General features: G+C 40.0%; 1 protein-coding gene across 4 annotated transcripts in view; it reads right to left on the bottom strand.

The window, feature by feature from the left end:
• LOC115371344 (rho GTPase-activating protein 26) overlaps positions 1–22,492 on the bottom strand; it is a 132,368-nt gene that overhangs the window by 48,003 nt on the left and 61,873 nt on the right. For all 4 annotated transcript variants that reach the window (XM_030068664.1, XM_030068665.1, XM_030068666.1 and 1 more), the window contains 11 exons: positions 18,291–18,392; positions 18,071–18,181; positions 17,151–17,255; positions 15,995–16,124; positions 14,712–14,812; positions 8,090–8,184; positions 6,010–6,088; positions 4,024–4,060; positions 3,591–3,656; positions 1,750–1,824; positions 1,350–1,434 (listed from right to left, as the gene is read on the bottom strand). In XM_030068664.1, the coding sequence (XP_029924524.1) occupies positions 1,350–1,434; positions 1,750–1,824; positions 3,591–3,656; positions 4,024–4,060; positions 6,010–6,088; positions 8,090–8,184; positions 14,712–14,812; positions 15,995–16,124; positions 17,151–17,255; positions 18,071–18,181; positions 18,291–18,392 (986 nt within the window). The remainder of the gene's footprint in view (positions 1–1,349; positions 1,435–1,749; positions 1,825–3,590; positions 3,657–4,023; positions 4,061–6,009; positions 6,089–8,089; positions 8,185–14,711; positions 14,813–15,994; positions 16,125–17,150; positions 17,256–18,070; positions 18,182–18,290; positions 18,393–22,492) is intronic.

Below are 22,492 nucleotides of genomic sequence, written 5' to 3'. Positions count from 1 at the left end.
AAAAAAAGCCTCCATGCTGCCTTCCTCGCCCCTCGCTTCCTCTTCTTTGTTCTCCATCTCGTCTCGTCTCCTCTCTCCCTCATGCTCGCTTGCACAGCTGGATTTCAGTTTATCGCAGCACCCTGCGATGTCTAATGGCTCCCTCTGGCTCTCAGTGAGGCCTGACCTGAGGGCCTAAAGCTATACTCTGGTTCTATGTGTGTGTGTGTGTGTGTGTGTGTGTGTGTGTGTGTGTGTGTGTGTGTGTAAAGAAGCTGAATATTTCTTGGATTGTTCAAGTAGACTGAGCACAGCTAGACCACCACTCTTCCCTTAACCCACTCATCCGTCCCTTCGTCTAGCCAACAAGCAGAAACTCTCATCTTCAGATGGTCAGAAGTCTCTGTGGCCAAACTGATCACCAGCAATTATCAGTGAGTCTTGAAGTGAGCAATAAACTGGGCTGGATCAAAACCAATGATCTGTTTCACACCTCCACAGGCCTACATTTATTCAAATACCGTGAGTAAAAGTGCTACAAAATCTTCACAGTTTCACGGTTTCAAGATAACTTATGAGTGGAAGGATTCAGAGCCATGAAATGATCTCTCAGCCCATTTTTCACAGCGACTACAGGTTGAAACATAAAGGAGGGGATGCTCCCAAACACTGACAAACAAGACTTTCGCAAAAACAAGTGTTCTTTAACTCTCTGATGCGTAAATGTGTGGCCAGCGTAGCAAATTCACTTTATTCTTGTTTAAAAAATATTTTTAAAAAATTGCTATTTTGGCCTATGAAGATGCAACTTTTTTTTCTTGCAATGTACAGACTCCCTTCTATAAATAAATAAATAAATAAATAAATAAATAAGTTCTTAAAAATAACAAAGACTGAAATAAAAATAAAAAAGTACATTATTATTATTACAGTAAAATGTAAGAAAAGTTAAATAACAGTAAAAACATATAACACAATAAAAAAGTTATTAAATAAAAATATATGTCATAAAAGTATTATATATAATATAGTTTAAATGTAAAAAATGTGAAGAATTTGATGCAGTATTAAAATGTGTATATTCATTTTTGATGAGTCTGCACTTTTATGGTATTATTATTATTATTACTATTACTGTTACTACTGTATTGTAATAATATGCCAAAGAAGCAATTTTTCAATATTTTTGAAAGAAATAATGGGGATTTCATTTTGCAGAGGGTTTATGTGTGATATCAAAGTAGTGCATTATCAGGGTGCTTCTGCTTTAACTTCAGGATCAGCATTTTTTCCAACACAGACTTTTACTTTCATTCTTCTGTTTTTTGTTTTTTTTTCACAGACATGTGTGCACCTCTTCCCACACAGACCTGAGGTAGTGCTTGATAGCACTGGTAATAGTCTTAATCTCCCACTCTGGGCTGTCCAGCTCCACGTCAGCACACGTCTTCGGATCTGGCGGAGGAAAATATCAAGTCAGACAACCAAAAAAAAAAAAAAAAAAAGAAAGGTTACATTTGACAGAAACAGACACGAGCAAGGAGGAAACTCAGACAAAGAGATATACAGACAGATACGATATTTTATTCTTCTGCCTTGAATTTTCTCTCTTTTCTCCTTTTCATTTTATTTCTTTATTTTCCTCAAATCAAAGCTCCACCATGAAAATACCAGAGATTGACTCAGACACATGTTTTCAGTTTTCACCAAGTGTGTGTGTGTGTGTGTGTGTGTGTGTGTGTGTGTGTGCGCGCGCGCATTTGTATTTACCCATTGCAAGGCCCAAAAGTTTTTGTACTCTGGAATTGACACCGACAATTCTGTACAAGCCCTGCTCATCAATACCTGGAGAGGAGAGGAGAGGACAGAAGAGAAGAGAAGAGAAGAGAAGAGAAGAGAAGAGAAGAGAAGAGAAGAGAAGAGAAGAGACTTGTTAGTTTTCAACCGCAGTTTTGAAATCAGGCAGCTGAGTGAGAAATTCAGCCTGACCTGATCCAAGGAGCCTCTTGAACTGATCAACTTTAAGCACGCAAGGCAAGGATGTTTTCGACTCACTTTAAACTAGAGTATTTATGTTTACAGTGCAAATGTAAAATGAACAATTCCAGTATCAGGTGGTGGTGCATCTGCAACAGGAGAGCAGTAACAGAGATATAAGACAAACCCAGAACAACGTGAGCCTTTGTGAAAGATCATAAGTGCCTAGGCTAACAACTTCAGTATTTTTTCTTTTCCTTTTTTAAATTTGTAATAACTTATTTATTTTGTATTTATTTATTTTTACAATGTGATATCATAGCATTGTAAAAAAGCATACTAATAAATCTTTGGAAACTTTTGTACTGAAGCCTTTATGTGGGCGTTGTGTGTATAAAGATCGGCAATGTTTAGTGCAAACTGTCGTATGAATATACTCAACATTTATTCAACATCATTGTTTTCTGGGCAACTACAGTAGTTAGTTTACTGACAAGTTGTCAAATTATTTCACAATAATTAAGTTAATTTCAGTGGTTTGAAAATCTATCAAGTTGCTTTGACACTTGATTTATTACCTGCCAACCAGCATTGATTCCTGGAGTTATCACCTGTATTGGGTGATAGCGCTGCTTCCATATTTGCTGACAAAACTGCTTTTTGCAATGGCAATGCCCTATTTTTTTCATACTCAGGCCCTCAGTGTAAAGAGGGTTATCATTATATACCGCTTTGATCTAAATGCAAATGAGCCTGCCAAGCTATGAAAAGTCTGTGAATGTGCAGTCATGAATCTGCCACCACTGTGCATCTGGTTCACACGAGGAGGGTTGGACCGTACCCTTGGTGCAGCGGATGAATGCAAGAGGTATCAATACTGCAAACTCAGGCCTTAACTGCAGCTCTAGGAGCGCATTTGTAGAGAGAGGCGCCCACAGGACTCAGCAGGGCCGGGTGCATACAGTGTACTGTATTCTAGAAATCGTGGGTTTGCATCCAACTTATGACCATTGACATGAATGGTGCCAAACCTCACTACCATCTTTGATGCTCCACCTACTGCTTATATGGTACACTGATGCTATATATATACACCTCTACCACACACACACGAGCACACACACACAAGCAGTGCATAAAAAAGTGATGCATTGTATACAGTATATTGTGGTGTTTCCTAACAGGAAACAAGAAGTAATTGAGCTGCCAAATACCTGCTGTAACCACCCTGATATATTAAATATGTGCAGTTAATGTTAATAATGGCAGTTATCCATATGTAAAAAACACTTATCCTCACACGTGGGTCATTGTTATCATTTGTCATTGTTTTTGGAGAGACCCGTTGCTAGTTTTGCACATGTACATTTCGACAGTTTCACATCACACACAAATTATCTGGATGGATAGATTACACTAAGGTCAAGTGTTTTGTTTTGTTTTGTTTTTGTGTGTGTGTGCATGTGTGTGTGTGCGTGCATGTGTGTGTGAACTGTTCTTTCAAGGAGCTATAATAATTTCAAGTAAATCAGTTGTTCCTCATAAATATGCAGCATACAACATATTAAGACATGAACTGGTTTAAACTGTAAAGTGTGTCGTACTGATGCAGCAGGAAAGACTAAAAATTGTACCTCGGGTCTCCACTGCATAGATGAACTTCTTTACCACATTGAACCCAATAACATCCAACTGGGCCACTGGTGGAGAGAGAGAGGGGAGAGTGTGAGCCGTGAGGAGACAGGTGAGAGACAGTGAGCAGAAAAAAAAAAGAATGTGGCTCTGAACTGAGATATTCCTTTAGGCCAACTATTGCAAAATCATCAATAATATAAAATTGAAAGCACATTTATAGAAAGGTTCATCTCAACTGGGCCACTGGTGGTTAACAACACAAAATCATTAAGTATGTTTGTTTTTTTGTTTGCTTGTTTGTTTTACAAAAGGATACACAGCATCTTCAAACAACATGAAAAGGCAGAAAATATTGATTTTAAAACAGCTCAACTCGAATCGATTTGATTCGTTAAGCTGATCTAATTAGTAAATTAATGATAATTAACTCACTGCCTTCAGCCTGGTTGTCTTTGTTCAGGTTGTATACCTGCAAGAGACACAAAAACACAGCGAATTAGGTGAACATGCCTAATGATGGCAGAAATATTTGTACATTACATTAGTAGTCAAGATTCGTTGAGATCACTTAACACATGCAAGTGTTATTTATTTATTTATTTATTTATTTATTTATTCATTCATTCATTCATTCATTTCCCCCTGCGTCAGGGTAATAGCTTTTGAATGTTTGTTAACACAGTGGTTATCCATTCAGAAAACTGACTGAGAAACCAGCTAAAGGTGTATACCAATATTCGCCAGAATACGTGCAGCAGTTTTGCCCTTTTCTGTTGACTTTTGTAATCTCCATAACTTCAGTTTCCATGGCCATACTGAGAAAATTATGGTTACTCACAAGCTAGGCACAAGCTATAAAAAATATTATACCATACAATTTATCCTCGAGACCTTACTGCTACTATGCATAGTCACACAACCTGTTACTCTTCACAATAAAGGCAGATATTTAGCTGTACTAGAATTGGCTTTTAAAAGACATTCAAGACATTAGGTGGCATGCAAAGCATGCTGCATTCATGAGTCATATTACATGCATAAGTGTCACAGGAGTGGCTAACAGTGACCTGGGTTGTGGTAATCAACGTAAGACTAGTGTCCAGAAAGAGAAAAAACAACAAAGCGGAACACTTGGCGGATAAAACCCAAGCACAATTTGTTTTTATGTAAAGCTGCAGATTGCCCGAGTGTGCCCGCACCCTCTCTGGCACCTGTGGTGGCTTTATAAATGACAGTAACCTCAGCCGTGGGCTAGGCACTGCTTCAAGCAGACAGCTCATCCAGATGAGTGACAAGTGTTGGGTGTGAACTTAACCAACTGAGCAGGGCAGGACTAACCATAAGCTTCCTGCCTTGTGGCAAAGAGTTTCAAGGAATAAACCAGATTTTCTGGGACACTGTTAGTTCTTATTTTCTTTTATTGTTGACTTATGTTACTCTTGTTGTTTATTTATCCTGCAAAGCACTTTGTAAACCTTGTACTGGAAAAGTGCTACATAAAATAAGTAAATTTCTTAATTATTACTATGAGTATTATTATTATCACTTAAAAAGTGTAAACATCAAAATCCATCCACGTGATCCCCAGTAGACTGTTCACTCCATAATTAACGTTGTTGAGTGATCACCTAGCATTGTCTCATGAGAACATGAGAAAGCTTATAGCAGCTCTAAATCTGAGTTATTACTATTTTTACATTCAATGCAGGCACTGTGAGTAGGGCATTAGTCAAACTTTCAAGGAATATGTTAAAAAAAAAAATGTACTGTTGAACTACCAGAAACAGCCCTCTGTGTTCACAAAGGAAGTGCAGGCAGTGGACAATGGGATATTGTGTGCAACTAAAAATCACTGTGAAGCAGATGGATGTATATATGCCTACTCAACCCAAATAGCTCCAAACTTCATTAGCTTGTATATTCAGTTAATTAGAGTTCAGTTTTAAAATGTATGAATCTGCCGGCAACATAATAGAAACCACTCATAATTTAGTTACAAAGTGGTCATTCTTGTTACTTTGGAGAATACAAATGAAACACATGGAGGATTTTATTGTTTATGTTCTTGTCACTTTTTTGGGTGAGCACACTATCAAGCCACTCTCCAAAACTTGGTGTATTGCTTTAACACAGATTGACGCAACACTGTGCACACGCCAACACACTCAGTGTGTATTTCTCTGACAGTGTGTAGTGAGAGGAGGTTGTTGACGTCAGGCCAATGCTATGAATAAGAGCTTTTAATGTGGAATATCCTTGCAGCAGAAGGGCGGAACGTCAGCTAAACTTGGAGCTCTTCTTCTGCTCATCTAGCATGTCTGTCTCTGTCTGTCTGTCTGTCTGTCTGTCTGTCTGTCTCTCTCTTTCTCTTCTCATATGGTCAGCCAGGCAGTCTGGCAGGTAACCGTGGTAACCTACCGGCTCTCTCCCATCCATGGCTTCCATCCACAACCTGCGGTCTTCCTCTGACAGAGCCTGCATGGTGATCACCCCTGGCCTGCACACGGACACACACACACACACACACACACACATATAGAAAAGGACAAGTCATTGGCAAGCTTTGTCCATTAAATGCTCTCAAATCTGACTGACAAAATAATGGCACTACACACAAAGATAAACCTGAATACACCCAAGCACGCACACACACACACACACACACACACACACACACACACACACACATACACACACACACACACACACACACACACACACAGACTAAAACCATAAACACATTTTTAGATTATGAGCTGTTAAGTTTTAAAGTTTTGTTTGCCAGAGAACATTTTAAACTAAGAGCTAGAAAATGATGGCACTGTCCGGAAAAGTTAACTATGCGCACGCACACACACACGCGCGCGCACACACACACACACACATCATTCATGTCCATTTTTGTCCTCTAGGTTTCCAATCAGGCCTATATGTCAACCCACCGCTGTCAGTGCATTCACCTTCAGCTGTCACCCCCACACACTGCAATCTACACACTCGCATTCAATCACAACAAACCACAGCACACACTCACAACCACGCACAGGCACCGACACACTCCAACAGCCACACACAAGGTCATATACACATATATGTGCAAACACATAGAAGCACAAATTTACTAAAGCAACAGGTTAATCAAATTTATTTTTTCAACTCCTTTCTCTCTCACACGCCCACATACACACACTATGTACAAACACACACCATCAACTCACCCACACATGTGATTGTATGAGATGCCTTTCTGTTACCTGACACAGCATTCACTAATACCACTTTAGAGACAAACATGCACACACACCACAGAACACACAAACCATACTAATGAGTAAGTGCATCAGAGGAGACCAGGAGAGAGGAGAAAAGGGAGCTGACTGGATAAAGGAAGGTTGGAGGTAAGCGGGAGCAGGTGGGTGGGGGTGGGGTGGAAGATACAAAATGAAGGGGGGATGAGGAGGCAGGAGGAAGAGGAGGGAGGAGGCGTGAAGCGAAAACTGCAGGCAGTTGGCACGTTGAGCCTGAGAGGGCAGCCGTCCTCTGCCTTTAAGACTAAAATAACTCAGCAGCACCCCCATGTGGCTGTACAGTGCAATTACATCACAGAAAGCCACAACAGACAAGTGGCAATCAAGGAACCAGAACTAAAGACCCTCATCATATAAACAACGTCGCTGAAATGTGCTTCCATAAATACAGAGCCCCCACCAGTGCACCGCTGTGGTATTTTCCATGACTTTCCATAACATCACTGGATGCCTAAAAGATTTATTCCTTCCTAGTTTGTTGCCATTGTTTTTTGGGTTCATGAAGGTTCTCAGGAAGTACAGTCTGGTTTCCACGGCAGTCTGGCTTTCTGTGAGGAAAAACGGCTGCCAAACTTCCATCTGATGCAATGAATGCATGAAATGTGTGGTAAAATACATTTTAGTTTACTCCAGTAAAGAGGAGCCACATGAAAAAGGCAGTGAAAAGAGTAGGCTTCCAGTGGGTTGGAGTACATGAGACAGAATAGGTGGGATATTCTATAACCCACATAAATAAATAAATACATACATACATGGACTTTTTTTTTTTTAAATGCTCTCACTAGTAGTATATGTCAAGTGTTTCCAAATTATTCATGTTCCTGGCCCCCAAGTGCATTTTCATACAACCGCAGACCCCTGTTGGAAATGAAAAAAGCCATCTATTTCATTACTCCCCAAAAGAAAAATTCATGAAATTGCTCCTGAAATTTGATGATGTACCAGGAATTCAGTGGAGCCAGGAGTGCCGATCTCCTCCCTTTTACTGATTCATTTGAGTACAGTCACAGTTTGCACCCTGAATGCAATTATAATCGCCAGCATCCTCATAAAAGGTAAAATATGAGGGATAAATCTATAGTGTGCAGAAGGGCCAGTTAGTATTAGAATGTATCAGATGTCCATGATTTCAATAGGAGACACAGAACCAAAGCCAAACACACAGATACAGACAAACACACGCAATTCACCTGTCCACAGCCTCCACATCAAAACAAAACCTCTTCTCTATGGAGTCTGTCTTCCTCCTGGTGCATGACTTGAGGATGAAGCTCTCCTCTTCTCCCTGACAAAGAGAGAAAGACACTGAGAGGTCAACATACCACAGCAACACTTTGATTCATTCAGACGAGCGTTTCTTTAACTATGAAAAGGGCACTGAAATGGTTATGTGGCAAGCGTTAGGGTTAGCATGCAAGCCTGCATTTTTGTGGGTTTCCACATGACAAGAATAACAGCAGTTTTTTAAAACAAACCTTGGCTGCAGGCTAAAACTAAATTTTAACCAATTTGTGACCCAGGCTGAATAAATCATACATGACTCCCATGCAGAGACAGAGACAGATCACCGACTGAATTGTAATCACTTCCATGTCTGATTTGTTGAAAGTGTTGATAACTGACAGTCTTTCTAGACAAAGCTAAAGCTAAGGAAATGAAGAGGAGAGGCAGAGGAAGAGTGAGATAACTGACCGATATATTTTCTTGGGCAAGACTAGAAACTGATGGCCTGACAGATTAAGTCTAACAGCATGTCTTACTGCATGACTTATGGCTAATTAGGACTCTTATTCCTGGGTTAAGGAGACAATCTCTTTCCTCCTGGTCCAGCTGCAGACCAGCCAGGCCTGCAGACAGTATTTCTAACTTGTTTGATTTCCAAATGAAAGGAAATCTGAACAAATCTGGATGAACAACAAAGATGGGCAACAACAAAATCTCTACAGTCTGAAAACAAATGTCACCTAAGCAATCTGTTGTCTGTCCTGGTTCATTATGAAGTCTGCGGGTCATACAAGTACAAATCAACTTAAATGTGTGTTGTTGTTGTTTTCAGCACAATATGCTTTAAGTTGGTAGTCTATTGTGATTTTTGATGTTTTATTTACTGCAGGTGGCATAAACCTAACAAATGTTTGTTCTCACTTTACTATAAGGGATTAAAAGCCCTAAGATCAATTTGGATAGTGCCAGAAAGTCATATTAAAAAATCATATTAAACCGTTTTTTTATTTATTTTTTTTTTTTCTGCAATTGTCTTAACTTTCTGCCTGACATTGTCCTTTAATAAGAGTAAGAGAGGTCATTCTTCACTATGGAAATAAACAAACAAACAAAATAAAGTTCTTTACACAGAAAGCCAGCTCAGTGTGTCCTAGCTTTGAGGAAACAAGTTGTTTTGACTTCCACACATTTGTGCTGCTTTAACTTCACAAACACTCTCAGCAATGTTTATTTTGTCAACATTTTTTTTTTTTTAAACTTTAAATAATTTTATAACATAATAACTTTATATGTTTGGTATCACATGGACAAGCCACTGTGCTCACTTAGCTAGCTTAGCGGTGCACGCTAGGTCCTTAATGGTAGCGTAATTAAGGCTTTCATTAATAATCAGTGTCAGTGTTTTCTAATGAGCACAGCCTCTCTGGGTGTTACCGTCATTATAGTTCACAGCTTAAGTTCCCACGAATAACCGTTGTTGACGACCCTTTTTTCGTGACGACAATGAAACGATAACATTAATGAGTCTCTCCATGAAAAAAACAAACAATAAAAATAAATATATATTTTTTTACTTATTTATCCCCAAAGCGTCAGACGTAGACTGATACACAGGTGCAAATGAACATCTATTTGCCCCGCCTGCCGACAGCGAGACAGACAACCTAACGGACAACTAAGCTGCTTTCACGGGAAGTCCGACTGTAGGAAATCCTTCTTGGAAATGTCTAACCATGTTGGAAACACAGCGTGCACAGCTGTGTAAGCTCTGTGCTTTCAAGTGGACGAAACTCTTTATTTCATCCACGGGGAATACCAAGGAGGAGGGTGTCCATTTTCCTGAGCTGACACAGTAAACAACACAGTGAAATTTCATAGATGATTCTGTGATGTCCCATTTCTATGAAGGCAACAACTATACAGCTGCAGAAAGGTGACAGAAATGCTGAAGTGCTTATTTTGGTCATATAAATTTACATATAGGCTGTGGAAAAATATTAATAATTTTATAGTTAAAACATTTTCAAATGTAATGTAGAAACATTACATTTGGTTGCTATGTTTACAGTAACAAGGGTGATAACTTATTTTTCCTTATTAATCTAATTTTACTTCTTGCCTAATTCCACAATCACAAAGGGAAATAAATAAATAAAAAATAATAATAACAATTCTTGGTATTTATGAAGGTAATGGAACAATATCTGTCTACGAATTCTTCCACTCAAAAACAAAAACAAAAAAAAGCTATCCGAACAATAAATGTATTTTTAAGTGAGTTAAGTCATAAACCTTTTTTTTCTTTTCTTTTTCATTTGGTTTGAGTTGTTTTTGCTGCATTTTTCTCTTTTGCACAACTTTATGGTTTATTGTCTTAATGCTTCATCTAGCCTATTTGTAAACAATGATATTGTCTACTTTGTTAATGACTTGAAATAAAGATTCACAAAACAAACAAACAAACAAACAAACAAAAAAACACTGAAGTAAAAACTGGCAGGTTCCATAACGTCACAGACCAAATTTGTGACTTTTGTCTATTGTTTATGTGTGAGCTTTAATGCTGACACACTTGAGGCATAGTTTATCCTTTGTACTGCTCCAGGTAATACAGTGTTTTAAAAAATGTGCTCAGATAAAATATTAGTAAAGAGCAGATGCCACACCTTAATGCAAGCAATGGTGAGAATAATAAGCTAAGGAAGCTCAGGAAATGCAACAGTATTTTTGGTATAGTCATTTGATTAAAATGACTAAAATAATAAATAATTATTTGAGGTGCTTCTGACTGAAATTTGACTGTGACTAATGTAAAAAATGACCAAAATTAGATAAAAAGGATATATATATATATATACACATATGTACACACATATACACATACACACAAACACACACACACACACATATATATATATATATACATTTCAAGAGATGACTAAGACTAAATCTAAAATTTAAATACCACTGCTTCACATTGCTTCTCAGCCTTTTTTTTTAACAGCTGTTTTCATGTTTTTACAGCAGCCTTTTTAATGTCCCACACATCCACCACATCCACTAAGCACTCCAGATCCATTTGTCTTCATTAAAAAACTAATGGGCCCACGTCTGATGTTATCTTCCTCTCCTTGACCACCGGCCTCTCCCATCCCGTTACTCTCCTCACCTCTTTTCTTCACACTACTCCATTAGCAGCTTCTGCGTGGACCAGTGGCACAGCAGCACACTGTTTTAGCACTGACACAGAAGCAACACAAGTGTCTAAAGTGGGGCGCTCTGCCTTGCCCTTTCATGTTTCTGTTACCCCCTTTCCACTGACACTCTGCAGGTCTCGGTTCTGGGACAGTTCTTGACTAAACCCCTAAAATCATCAGCCTGCACTCCCACCTGGCTCGAGAGCCGAAAGGATAATGTCACGATTATGGATGTGCTACCACTTTTGCTGTCCACTTGTTTCTTTCTTTTAGTCTCTATATTCCTTTTTTCCAACTTTACTTGGTCCATAATTCAAATAATACCATCTTTCTCCAGCTCTCTAATTTCTTCTTACACCTTTTATGTCCATGGTGAACACACAAATACAGACAAAATCCAACTTATGGATTTCCAGATTTCCCCAAAGCACTATAACGCCAATAATGCCAGTGGGTGTCTTTGATGGACCCCTGACTGGTTGCTTCGGGAATTATGTCACTCATTTTTTCTTGGGATAAACTAGCTTTGTTTTCTCTGCTGATGCTTGTTTTTTAAAAATGCAAGTTCAAGTAGTTAAGGAGAAATATTTCCCCGCCCTCTGGCCCCTCCTTATGCCACCAATTACAGATCACTTTTGGGGCCTGCACAATGAGCCCCAAACCCAATTTCTGCAGCAGAGCACCAGCATTTTTTTGCACCGGCCTTAGTGGAAAAGGGGTGTGTACATTGCTCAGTTGAAATCTTCCCTCCTGTTCTCAGTGGCTGTGCTGTGCTGGCGCGGTGAGGCTCAGCTCGGGTGCACTTGCACTTGGGGTCAGTCAGTAATCAGTAGCTGGGATGCTGATTGCTGACCTTGGCACATTTATGAAGTGTTGTAATTGCTTTTCGTTGCCCCTGCTGCCCCTCAGGCTGCCTCACCTACTTCAACTTGTTGAAGGCAGGAAAAAAATTAAATGGAGAGCAGTCTGTCAGAACATGTCATTGTCCGCACACTACACACCTGAGTGAACAAACGCCAACGGATGATGAAGCAAAAGTCGTTGTTTTAGCAGCCCAAGTCGACTTGCACTGCTTTTCCACCAAAGGAACTGTTTGCACAAGAGGAACCAGTCCCTCTTTCTGACTCATCCCTGACAGGTTTAACCTGTGGTGCACCTACGCAGAGGTAATCAGTAAAAGATTATTCAGTCAAACGATTGTTCGGCTAGTTGCACTCCATGTCACAGCTGATCTCCACTATTCTTCTTAAAGCAGTTCAGCACGTTTGTCCTCAATCTCAGCTTCAATCTCCAAGCGTCTCTCCTCCAAAACCAAATGCATCATCACAGCAGCACAGTAGTTACTAATTGTGAAAAAAATGATGGTGGATTGGACTGGACAGGACTCTTCCTCCATTTTGGCATTAAGTTCTTGGGGTGCAGTGGCAACACAAACATATCAGATCTTAGGGTGCTCTCTTTGTGCCCAGAACCTTCTTCCAGGAGCAAGACCCAGGAACTTTGATCCCAGAATTTTTGGGTGGAGAAGAATCAGAAATGTGGCATTTCCGTACTTGGTAGCACAGAGAACAGTAATGTGTCTTTTTGTGAGAGGCTGCAGTACATTCATGAATTCACTGTTGTACCGTCTCTACTGTTGCCATGCTCTTTCGGTACATGTTTTTGTCCTCATTTTTGCTGCCCAGCCTCCAGAGAGGCACAGCCAGCGTGTCACCCAGCATGTGCTGTATTGAACGGGAACAGAACCACAGGTTGAGAGCAGTGCACCAATGCACCATAATGAAACAAAGCCATTGTGTCAGCAAAGCAAGAGTCACACTCCTAACTCAGAACACAACGTGTTGTGGCTGCACTGCATTTTGTCTATCAAAGCTTCTGTCGGAGATGAAATTGTTATCTTTTATTTTCTTTCCTCTTTGATGGATTTCTCCCTGTGTGATTGTTTAGAAAGAAGCCTGTGCTCTTTTTCTCTCAGGATGAGGGATAGAAACCAAAACCTGATGCACGTTGTTGATGACATTTTTTGGAAATATTTCAGCGTCACATCCGATTGTCTGTGTTGGGACAGTCTGGGAATAGTAAAAATACACCACCAAACATGATGAATGGCTGTTTTTTTCCACAGTATTTAAGTGTTATGCAGTGGATTTTTCCTTAAATGACTGGTGCACATGAACACACACACACTCACACAGATCAGACAGAAAGAAAGTCCCAGACAAACACACACAGTGAGAGCTTGTTGTGCCCAGCAGTGGGCAGAGTGTGTTAATGAGTGTTTGAGAGGGGCACAGCGGGCTCAGACCTGGGGAAGAGCCAAGTGCAAAGCCAGCAACCAGACGACAGGCAGGATGACACTCCGGCCAAGAGTGGACGTGCGTGTGGATGTGTGAATGCGTGATTGTGCATGGAAGCGTTAGTGTGTATGTGTATGTGGGTGTGCCTATAGATTAAATGTCTACATATGAAAATCAGTATCTTGTTTCTTGCCGACACAGCATACTGACGCTGCAGGAGAGGAGGTTAGAATCTAGTATGAATGAAAATAAAAATACTGAATGGGTATCTGGTTTGATAAATATCTGTCTGAATGAGTGAATCCTCAAGTGTTAGTGTATTCAAGCACATTCTTATTTTGCCATGCTCTCATTTGTGTGTGTGTATGTGTGCGTCTGTGCAGTAAAAGTGTGTGGGTGTGCACGTTTGTGTATTTTGTGAGTGTGTGTCTATGTAGTAAAAGTGTGTGGGTGTGCACATTCATTTTAATGTCCAACGGGGAAGCTTGACTGCTTTGTGCTGTCTAATCATGCAGAAATGCCCAAAAAATGAGCAATAAAATAGATAGATAGATAGATAGATAGATAGACAGATAGATCTTTGATGCAGGGAAAAATGTCAGTCATCAGGAAAAAATATGTTTAAGACAATGCAATCGGTCTCATTGTGGCCGACTCTGGCCTTCATGGTTCCCTGATGAGGACCAGACTAGCCCACAACACATTGCTGCGATGTTTTCAATCAGTTCTTGCCATGTGAAATAAAGACATTTTTATTGTTGCGATGAAACAGAATGTCATGCACAGCTTTTTTTTCCTGTTGCTGGGAACCGCTGTTTTTGTTTCTTGAAGAATTTATAGAGGCGCCCTGTGCATTGCGTTGTTCCAACTCGGCTATTACCTCCATCCAAAGAGCACCTGTCCCCGCTGCACTGAGGACCACAAAGGCTGGTTTGTTTAGTGAGGCCTGAGGAGGATCTTACAGACAGAAAGTTGCGTCAAAAAAGAAAATTAAATGGTTTATTGGGAGCTTACAAGTGTGCAGGCCTCACTCCTTCGTACCCTTTAGTGACATTTTGATCAGAAGATTTAAACAGAGGGTCACAGTGACTCACCACTTTTCCTCCTGATTTCTGGTCAAACAGGACCATGGTGACCCTCTTGGGCTCCCGGTGGTATGTGCAGTAGTACTTCACCCAGGAAGATACAAACGAGCCTGAACAGCACAGAAAGAGAGGATTATAAAATAAGATCAAATAAAATAAAATAAAATAAGAAAAAAAAAACAAAAACAGGATGAGACCCAGTCAGTCCTGTATTACTGCTAGAGGAGTTGCCATGGCGACCGCACATGCTCAGAGCTCCCGTCACGTCTCCCACAGGTCAGGCCTGACTTCATCAGTTGTCGGCTCATTACCTTTTGTTTGTCCTGCTGCTTTGACAGCGTGTGAATGTGTGTGAGCCAAACCAAAATGCCCTTCAACACACACACACACACACACACACGCACACACACACACAAATACAGTATGTGCACTATGGCAGAATCACAAGTCATTTCTGCTAAAAATTAAAGTTTTAAGGAGAAACTGTTATCAATGGAGAGAGCTTTTAAAATAAAACTTTGGCAAATAAAATGTATTTTATTTATTTATTTAAATGTACATAATGAAAGCATTTCCTTGATAACTGCTTTGGCTGAAATGTATATATTTTTCTTATTAATATGTAAATATGTCAATATTTAACTTATTAATGAAAAAAGGAAGAATAGGAGAAGGCTACAGCGTGTCAACATTTCATGTAAAAAAGGTTCATACCATGACAAAAGAAGGTGCTCATTGGACTTGCGGGGAAAATATTTCCATGAGAACGTACAGAAAATCCAAGGCAACTCTTCTTGTGCATAAAAAACCTTTAATCGAATTGGCTTACATGATTAAAGAGCTTTTTAATCATGTAAGCCACTTCGATTAAAGGTTTTTTTATGCACAAGAAGAGTTGCCTTGGATTTTCTGTACTTAACTTATTAACTTGATCTCTAACTTATGTGCATTAAGAGCGGTCATTCATGTGCATTCACAACATTTATTCGAGCTTGGACAGTATAGGTGGACATATGATCAGAAAATATGTTTTTGTGTTTTTTCACTAAATGTATACTTTGGGCGTTAAATGGTAATTTGTATTCTGCACATCATCACCTGGTTTAGGATGTTGTTTGTTTTTTTCGCTTTTAAGAAAAAAATGGCAACCTCTTGCAATTCAAATACAGCAGGAGTGAATGCTGTGATTCTGGCTGTTTTTTTTTTTGTTTGTTTGTCTGTTTTTTCAATATTCATACACACACACACATGCACACGCATGCACACACATGCATGCACACACAAACACGTACGTTTCTCCTGCACAAAGAGGTATCCCTCCATGGTGTGCTGGCTGACACTCTTGTGTTCATGAGGATTCTCCTTCATCTTCCTCATCAGGCTCTCCACCTCCGACCGTGTGCTCTCAAACCGGTTCCTCGTCTGCCCAAATGCACATAAAGATACAAACAAACAAGCACACACAGACAACACACACAGAAACACACAGTTTAGGCACAAAGCAAAAGCTCTTCTCCAGTTTAAACTGCAACAACAGGAGGTGCCACCTCATGCACGTTCACCAGGAGGACAATCCATTAGAAATGCAGTCGATATAAAAATATGACTCTGAGTTTCCTTTCCATTCGGTCTTAAGGAGTTCATCCAGAAGCGGAGGTGTAACTTCCTCTGTTTTTGCAGTGACGTCTTCTTTGTGTGACCTTTTGACCTCTTGTGCTATTTCCAGATGACACTTTGGATAACTGTCGCTGTTTGACCTTTCAAACCCCTCTGTCTGCAGCCTTTTCACGTTCAAAGAGGGTTTTTTTTTTCACTTCTTAGACTTTTACCTGCATCATTGAAATCTTCTGACCTTCTGACCTTTTGCTTTCTGCATTAATGAAGCTGACCTGACTCCTTAGCTCACCTCAGATTTGGATGGTCTTTTAACTCGTCAAGGTTGCTTACATTTACACATTTGGAGAGATGACAGAAAAAAAGCATAATCTATGTTTTCCTGTTTTTCATATATTTCTTTTTTCATAGAAAGGGGAATACTTTGATGGAGTGTGTGGCCTTTTCATCTCGGGTTCTGTCAGTTGAAGGAGAACTCTGCCTGACTGTGTGCACATACCTTAAAAAGGGTTCACACAATGTGTTAAATCTCAAATTTCCTGACTTTTCCATGATTTTATGATTCTGTTTTATTCTATTCTATAATTTTTTTTAATGAGCCTGATAAAATTCCATGATATTTCATAACGTGTCTGGAGAATTTATTAAATTTGATGATTTTCCCTGTCTGGACGTTCCATAAATCTCATGGCCCGAGGGAATCGTGCTGAGGAACACTTGTAGGTATGTACATTTATAGGCTGTTGGTAAGCTCAGAGCTCTTTCACAATTTATAAAGATAATAAAGTGTGTGTGAGTGTGTGTGTGTGTGTGTGTCTGTGTGCATGACCTTACATTCTGTATACTGATGGTGAGGTCGGTCTTGAAGTGGTTGAAGTCTTTTGCCAGCTCATAGCCGTGATGATAGTAGGTGAAGAGGCCTTGGAGGAACGCCAGGAGCTGAGTAAACAAAAACAACAAGAAGAGGAGGTGAAGGGAGAGGAGGAAGAGGAGGAGCAATGAGGAAGAGGATGAGGTAGAGGAAAGAAAAGAGGGAGAAGAGGAAGAGGAAGGGGAAGGTTACTGTGAGGAGAGCTGGCCAACAACAGACTGACAGCTCAGTCAGTTCAGCTCATACAAGTGTGATCTTATGTGATATTTCATGTGATATCATTTTGTAAAGTTAATTCTATCAGAGACAAAAAGGAGAGTTTGGAAATATGTACATAATTTACACATAATGTACATAATTTTTGCCCTAAAAGAGTAAATAACAGGAATATTAGTGACTGATGCCACAAAAATAATTGACTCAGGTTGCAGGCAGTGAATTCTATGTTTTTAAAGCAGAGGTTTTCAAACTGGGATCCGGGGACCCCCAGAGGTCACTGGGTGGCTTCCAAGGGGTCCTCAGCAAAATGAGGAACAGTTTAATTTCACTTTTATTTAATTCACTAGAAACTGTGAAGATATCAAAAATGTATGAGTGTCTGAATCTATTTGTTAATGTTCACGTATGACTTTTTTTTTTTTTTAAATCAGGGTCTAGTGGGCAAAATCATGTCAAATGGAGTCTGCAGCATAACAAGAAGGAGCTCAGCTCAAAGGCTGCACTACTGAGTGTCTACATATGTCAATGTAGTACAGGCAAAGGCTAAGAAAACAGCAAGTGTGCTTAGTTGACCTTTTTTTGATAAAAGGGCTTGGAAAAAAAAGACTGCTGAAAAAATAAGAGCATAATTTATGAGAAAAAAATAACAAGAGTATCATCTTACTGGCTCGACAAAGTCAAACATCTTCCTTTCTTGGACCTCCTGCACTTTGAAGACGTACTCCAGAGAAACCTCGTAGAAATGCTGCCGTACATTATCTACCTGGCTGTCCGCCTGGAGGACAGAAAATAATGGATTTGATGAATCTGTGCAGAAATATTTCTTAAACAAATCAGAGGAGAGAATGGAAGGTCCATGCGCAGCCACATGCACACACTCTTACCTCATGTAGATGCGACTCTTTTTTCTTTGCTGAAAGGCTAAGGTGCTTCTCCAGTACGGCACAGTACTTCTCCGTCTCTTTGTCATATTTTTTCTTGGCTTCCTGTAACACAGGGGAGAAACATTATAGCTTTAGGATAGCATGATGTCCAGGACAATATCTTATTCCTCGGAGTCTGACTGTGCAGGAAGTTGAAGTCAATAACATTCACCCTAATTCACATACTGTGGAACTTTCACTTCAAGGGGGCATTTCTGTGACCCTAATAAACCATTTTGCTCACATTTTCTTCATATCCACGTCTTAATAAGATTTATTTGATCAGTGACCACTGTGTGTAATCAGCTGGAAACACTTGTTGCGTCACAGGCTTTGGGAACAGAACAAGGCAGGCTTGAATTTCTGCGAATATGTCTTTAGATATTCCGGTGCAGCCCACATTTTAGGGAGTCTGGTATGAAATCAGTGGATCCACCAGGGAGCACAGCTGGTTATAAAACAAGAGGCTGCTTCAGTAGAGCTGAGTGAGGTCAGTGACAGAAAGACAGGCAGGATGATGGATGACAGACCAGAGACAGGTAGAGCAGGGTGTGTCTCTTTCAAGCTCAAAGACAGAGAAATATACGGAGAGAGACTGGGATCAAGACCTACAAGTTTCCAAACATAGACAGAAAACAGACCTCATGTCTGTAGTGCTTTTCTTCTCTGAATACCCTCTGCTGGCGGTAACTGTCATTTTTACAATCATTCAAGTTGGATCTAATTCAGTCTAATTCAAAACAAGGATGTGAAGAGAAACAGAGAAACAAGAAAAGAGAGTGGAAAACAAAAACATAGGAGGGGCCGATCAGGGTGGGTCCCTCTTTCCCAGTTGCACAGTCTTCAGAGAGGCCCCTGAGTATTACTACTGTACATCTGCCCCCGCCTGCTGACATTATTTTGATTTCCTCACCCTACCATGTAACATGACCAGGCTACAGAGACTGGAGCTTCAGGAAGGAGCGCGGAGGCATGTGTGTGTTAATGGAAGCCTTGGTCAGATATGCAAGGTACAATTTCTTCATGGTGATGACAGAAATTGGGCACCCATCATGTGTCTTCCCATGTGAAACATTTAGAAACAGAATCAATTTTTTTTTTTTGGGGCCAAGTATGCAACAAATAAAAAGAATTTGGCTTTGGTTAACAACAGTGGCTCCCATGTTGCAGTTCAAAAGCTAACATGGTCACACACACACTGCACTGAAACAAAAATCTGTTCATCTACATGCACAATCCAACAGCATAAAAAAGTCCAAAACATATGCGTATAAAACAATTAGAAAAGCATGTGCAAGATGAAAAGCCAGATAAAAAATTATATTAAAAAAGTGTAGAATAAAAGTGCAGGATAAAAGCCAAAAAGCGAAGGCAAAATGAAATTTTCGATAAAAAGTATACTGTTGATGATGATATTTTTGTCTCACTGTGCATGTGATGTACATCTGATTGACTATTATGATATTGTCTCTAGAGCAGATTTCAGCAATTAGCAACTTCAAGTACTTTTATAATAACTCCTTTTTTACACTTTGGTGCTGCACTCCTCAACAAGTCTACAGGAGCACCACTGAAACCAGTAGCCCTAATGATGTGGCGTAAAATATGGAATTGAACACTGACCAGTGCATGTGCTCACCTTAAGGCCAGTGAGTCTATCTTAAACTTATCTTGTAATTTCATTTTTACTTATTTTTACTTTATGATTTTTACTTATTTTAAGTGTGTGTCAGATTTAAGTGCAACACTAAAGTGCCCAGTCGGTTCCTGATGTGATGTTGTTGGGAGCAGTTCTCAGACAAGCCTGTGATGTCAACCCCAGTTCCAGTCACATGACGCAGGTCTTGTGCATCCCAGCCAGCTTCAACAGGAGGTAGAAGTCTCAGGACGAGAGGAACGCACAACAGCTGCAGAACACATCACAGATGATGAACGCTCCCCTAAACAACAAGGCCTCTGTGGCGAGTCTGCCTCCCCCAATGTTTTCAGATTCACCATGGAAATCATGTCAGAAATGTCTCCTGCTAGGACACTTTCATGTGTCTCGCTTTCCTGTGATCACTGTGTCTATAAATACATATAAGCAGAAAACATGATTCACTTGATAATTAATGCACAGCTTGTCCACATGCAATGGTTTTTAATAATGTATCAGTCATTAGAATCAAGTCTTAAGTCAAATTTTGAGGAAAAGCTCAGATGTGCGGCTATTTTAAAAAGGTGCATTCAAAGTAAAAGTTGAGTAACAGAGTAGTTACCTGTAGCCCTATCCTTGGCCAGCAGGTGGCAGTACTCTCCAAGAATCATGACTCGGCGATGATTCGTTCAATGGCACAGCGAAGGAAATTCAATGCTTTCACACAGGATTGTTTTGTGACTGCAGATTGACTCAGCACAATCACAGTCATCAAGTGTGACTCAGTTTCTTTTCACTGTTCTGTCATGTCAAGCAATCGGAAGTCCTGCTCAAGCATGAAGCCAAACAAAACATCATCACTCACTGCAAGCTTCTGCACACAGCAAACTGCAGATTAATCTTTACTCTTATCTCTGGTTATTTCACTCATTAAGAAAACCTCTTCAAATGTATGACTTTCCCAACAGCCATTTGGGAGGAGGGACAGTAGCCAAAGGTTACCAAACCACCAATATCATTCTGTATTTATTTACTATAACCTCAACTGACTGAAACACTGAAATGTGCATGACTTCAAACTTACTCTGATGTTGTGCAGCTGAAACCAACTGAAATGCGGTTGATTCATCTCAAATTACAAGAAGTGGTTATTCCACCTCAAGACTGCCGCCCTGATTTATTAAAGGTTTGCAAAGGTGGTAACATCAATCACAATAACACCTATCTATCATTATACACCACAAAGACCGAATCAGACTGCCATGCTATTCACTAACCATACACTAATGGAAAGTGAGCAAAAATTACACATAAATCACCTTATTTTGCCAACATAATACTCATTCGTAAGCAAAGGCATGCAAATCTACATCAGGTCTTATTCACACTTTGCCACACCAACTCAGCTGAGTTATTGCAGCATAAAGGCAATTTCATGATGTCATGCAATGAGTGCGCCAGCTCAAAATGCCTGTCATCATTGCTGTGAAAATTATGTTCTTGTGTTTTTTTTAAAAAAAAAAAAAAAAAAAAAAAAAAAAAAAAGTCACTGTAATTCCCATAACACTAGTGTGGCATCAGTGACTGGCTGGTTATCGGCTCCGACCGCTATTGGCTGAGGTGAATGTGTGCCAGGCGAAGATGCTGCCTGTTTATTCAAGGCTAAACTGGGATTAGTGCATCGCTCTGGTGACCTAACCACATAGATTATGCATTCACTTCCTAATCTGGCCATCATGTCACAATCAAACAATGACCTGCTGTGGGAGAGGATTAGCAGGGTACACACTGATACTATGTTTGATACCGCATGTCCCTGGCAACCTCGCACGGCTAATGATGGTACAGCTCAATCGCACAAAGACCTGACATAAGGGGATTAGAAATACTGAAACACTGCATATCTGTGATGATTCTCAGTCATCCAGGTCATGGTTATCCAAGGAGGGTTGAACTGAGGGCAAATGGATTTGGTTGTAGATGCATGAAGACGGTTCCCCTCTCATCCAAAGCGCTTCCTCAGCTCTGACTGACTGGTGGGGAATCCCAGGTATTTAGTCGTTTGAGTCACCGGGCTCTAATGACTGTTGTCAATGAACTAACAAATGCTCTGCACATAGTATTAGGTTGCAATGAGGAGACGAGCAAGAAAAGAAAATTCAAGCCCTGTGTGCAGACTCACAGGAGAACATTCATGTCTGCTCGCACACTGAAATAGCATTACTGTAACTTTATTGGAAGTGTGCGGTGCTTTATTTTGTCTTCACTGAGATGTCTCTGCGACCGACAAGCACCTGACTGTAAATCCTGTCTGTGCACGGGGAGTTCAATTCACCGTCATTCATATATGCTCATTAAACACAAGGAACCACCTCATCCAATGTAAAATTTAACACAGATAACACAAAAACTAAGCTACACAAGCTCTTTCATGATGTCTCTCCTCTCTGCGATGCATGTCAGGCTGTGGAGGCAACATCTTTACACAGCTTTGTCTTTTGACCAAAGGTTAAAGATTTCTGTAATG

This window comes from Myripristis murdjan, chromosome 14 (assembly GCF_902150065.1).
Source record: "Myripristis murdjan chromosome 14, fMyrMur1.1, whole genome shotgun sequence".
Taxonomy (NCBI): domain Eukaryota; kingdom Metazoa; phylum Chordata; class Actinopteri; order Holocentriformes; family Holocentridae; genus Myripristis; species Myripristis murdjan.
Note: the sequence above shows the minus strand (reverse complement) of the source record. Positions and strands in the feature narration are given on the sequence as shown.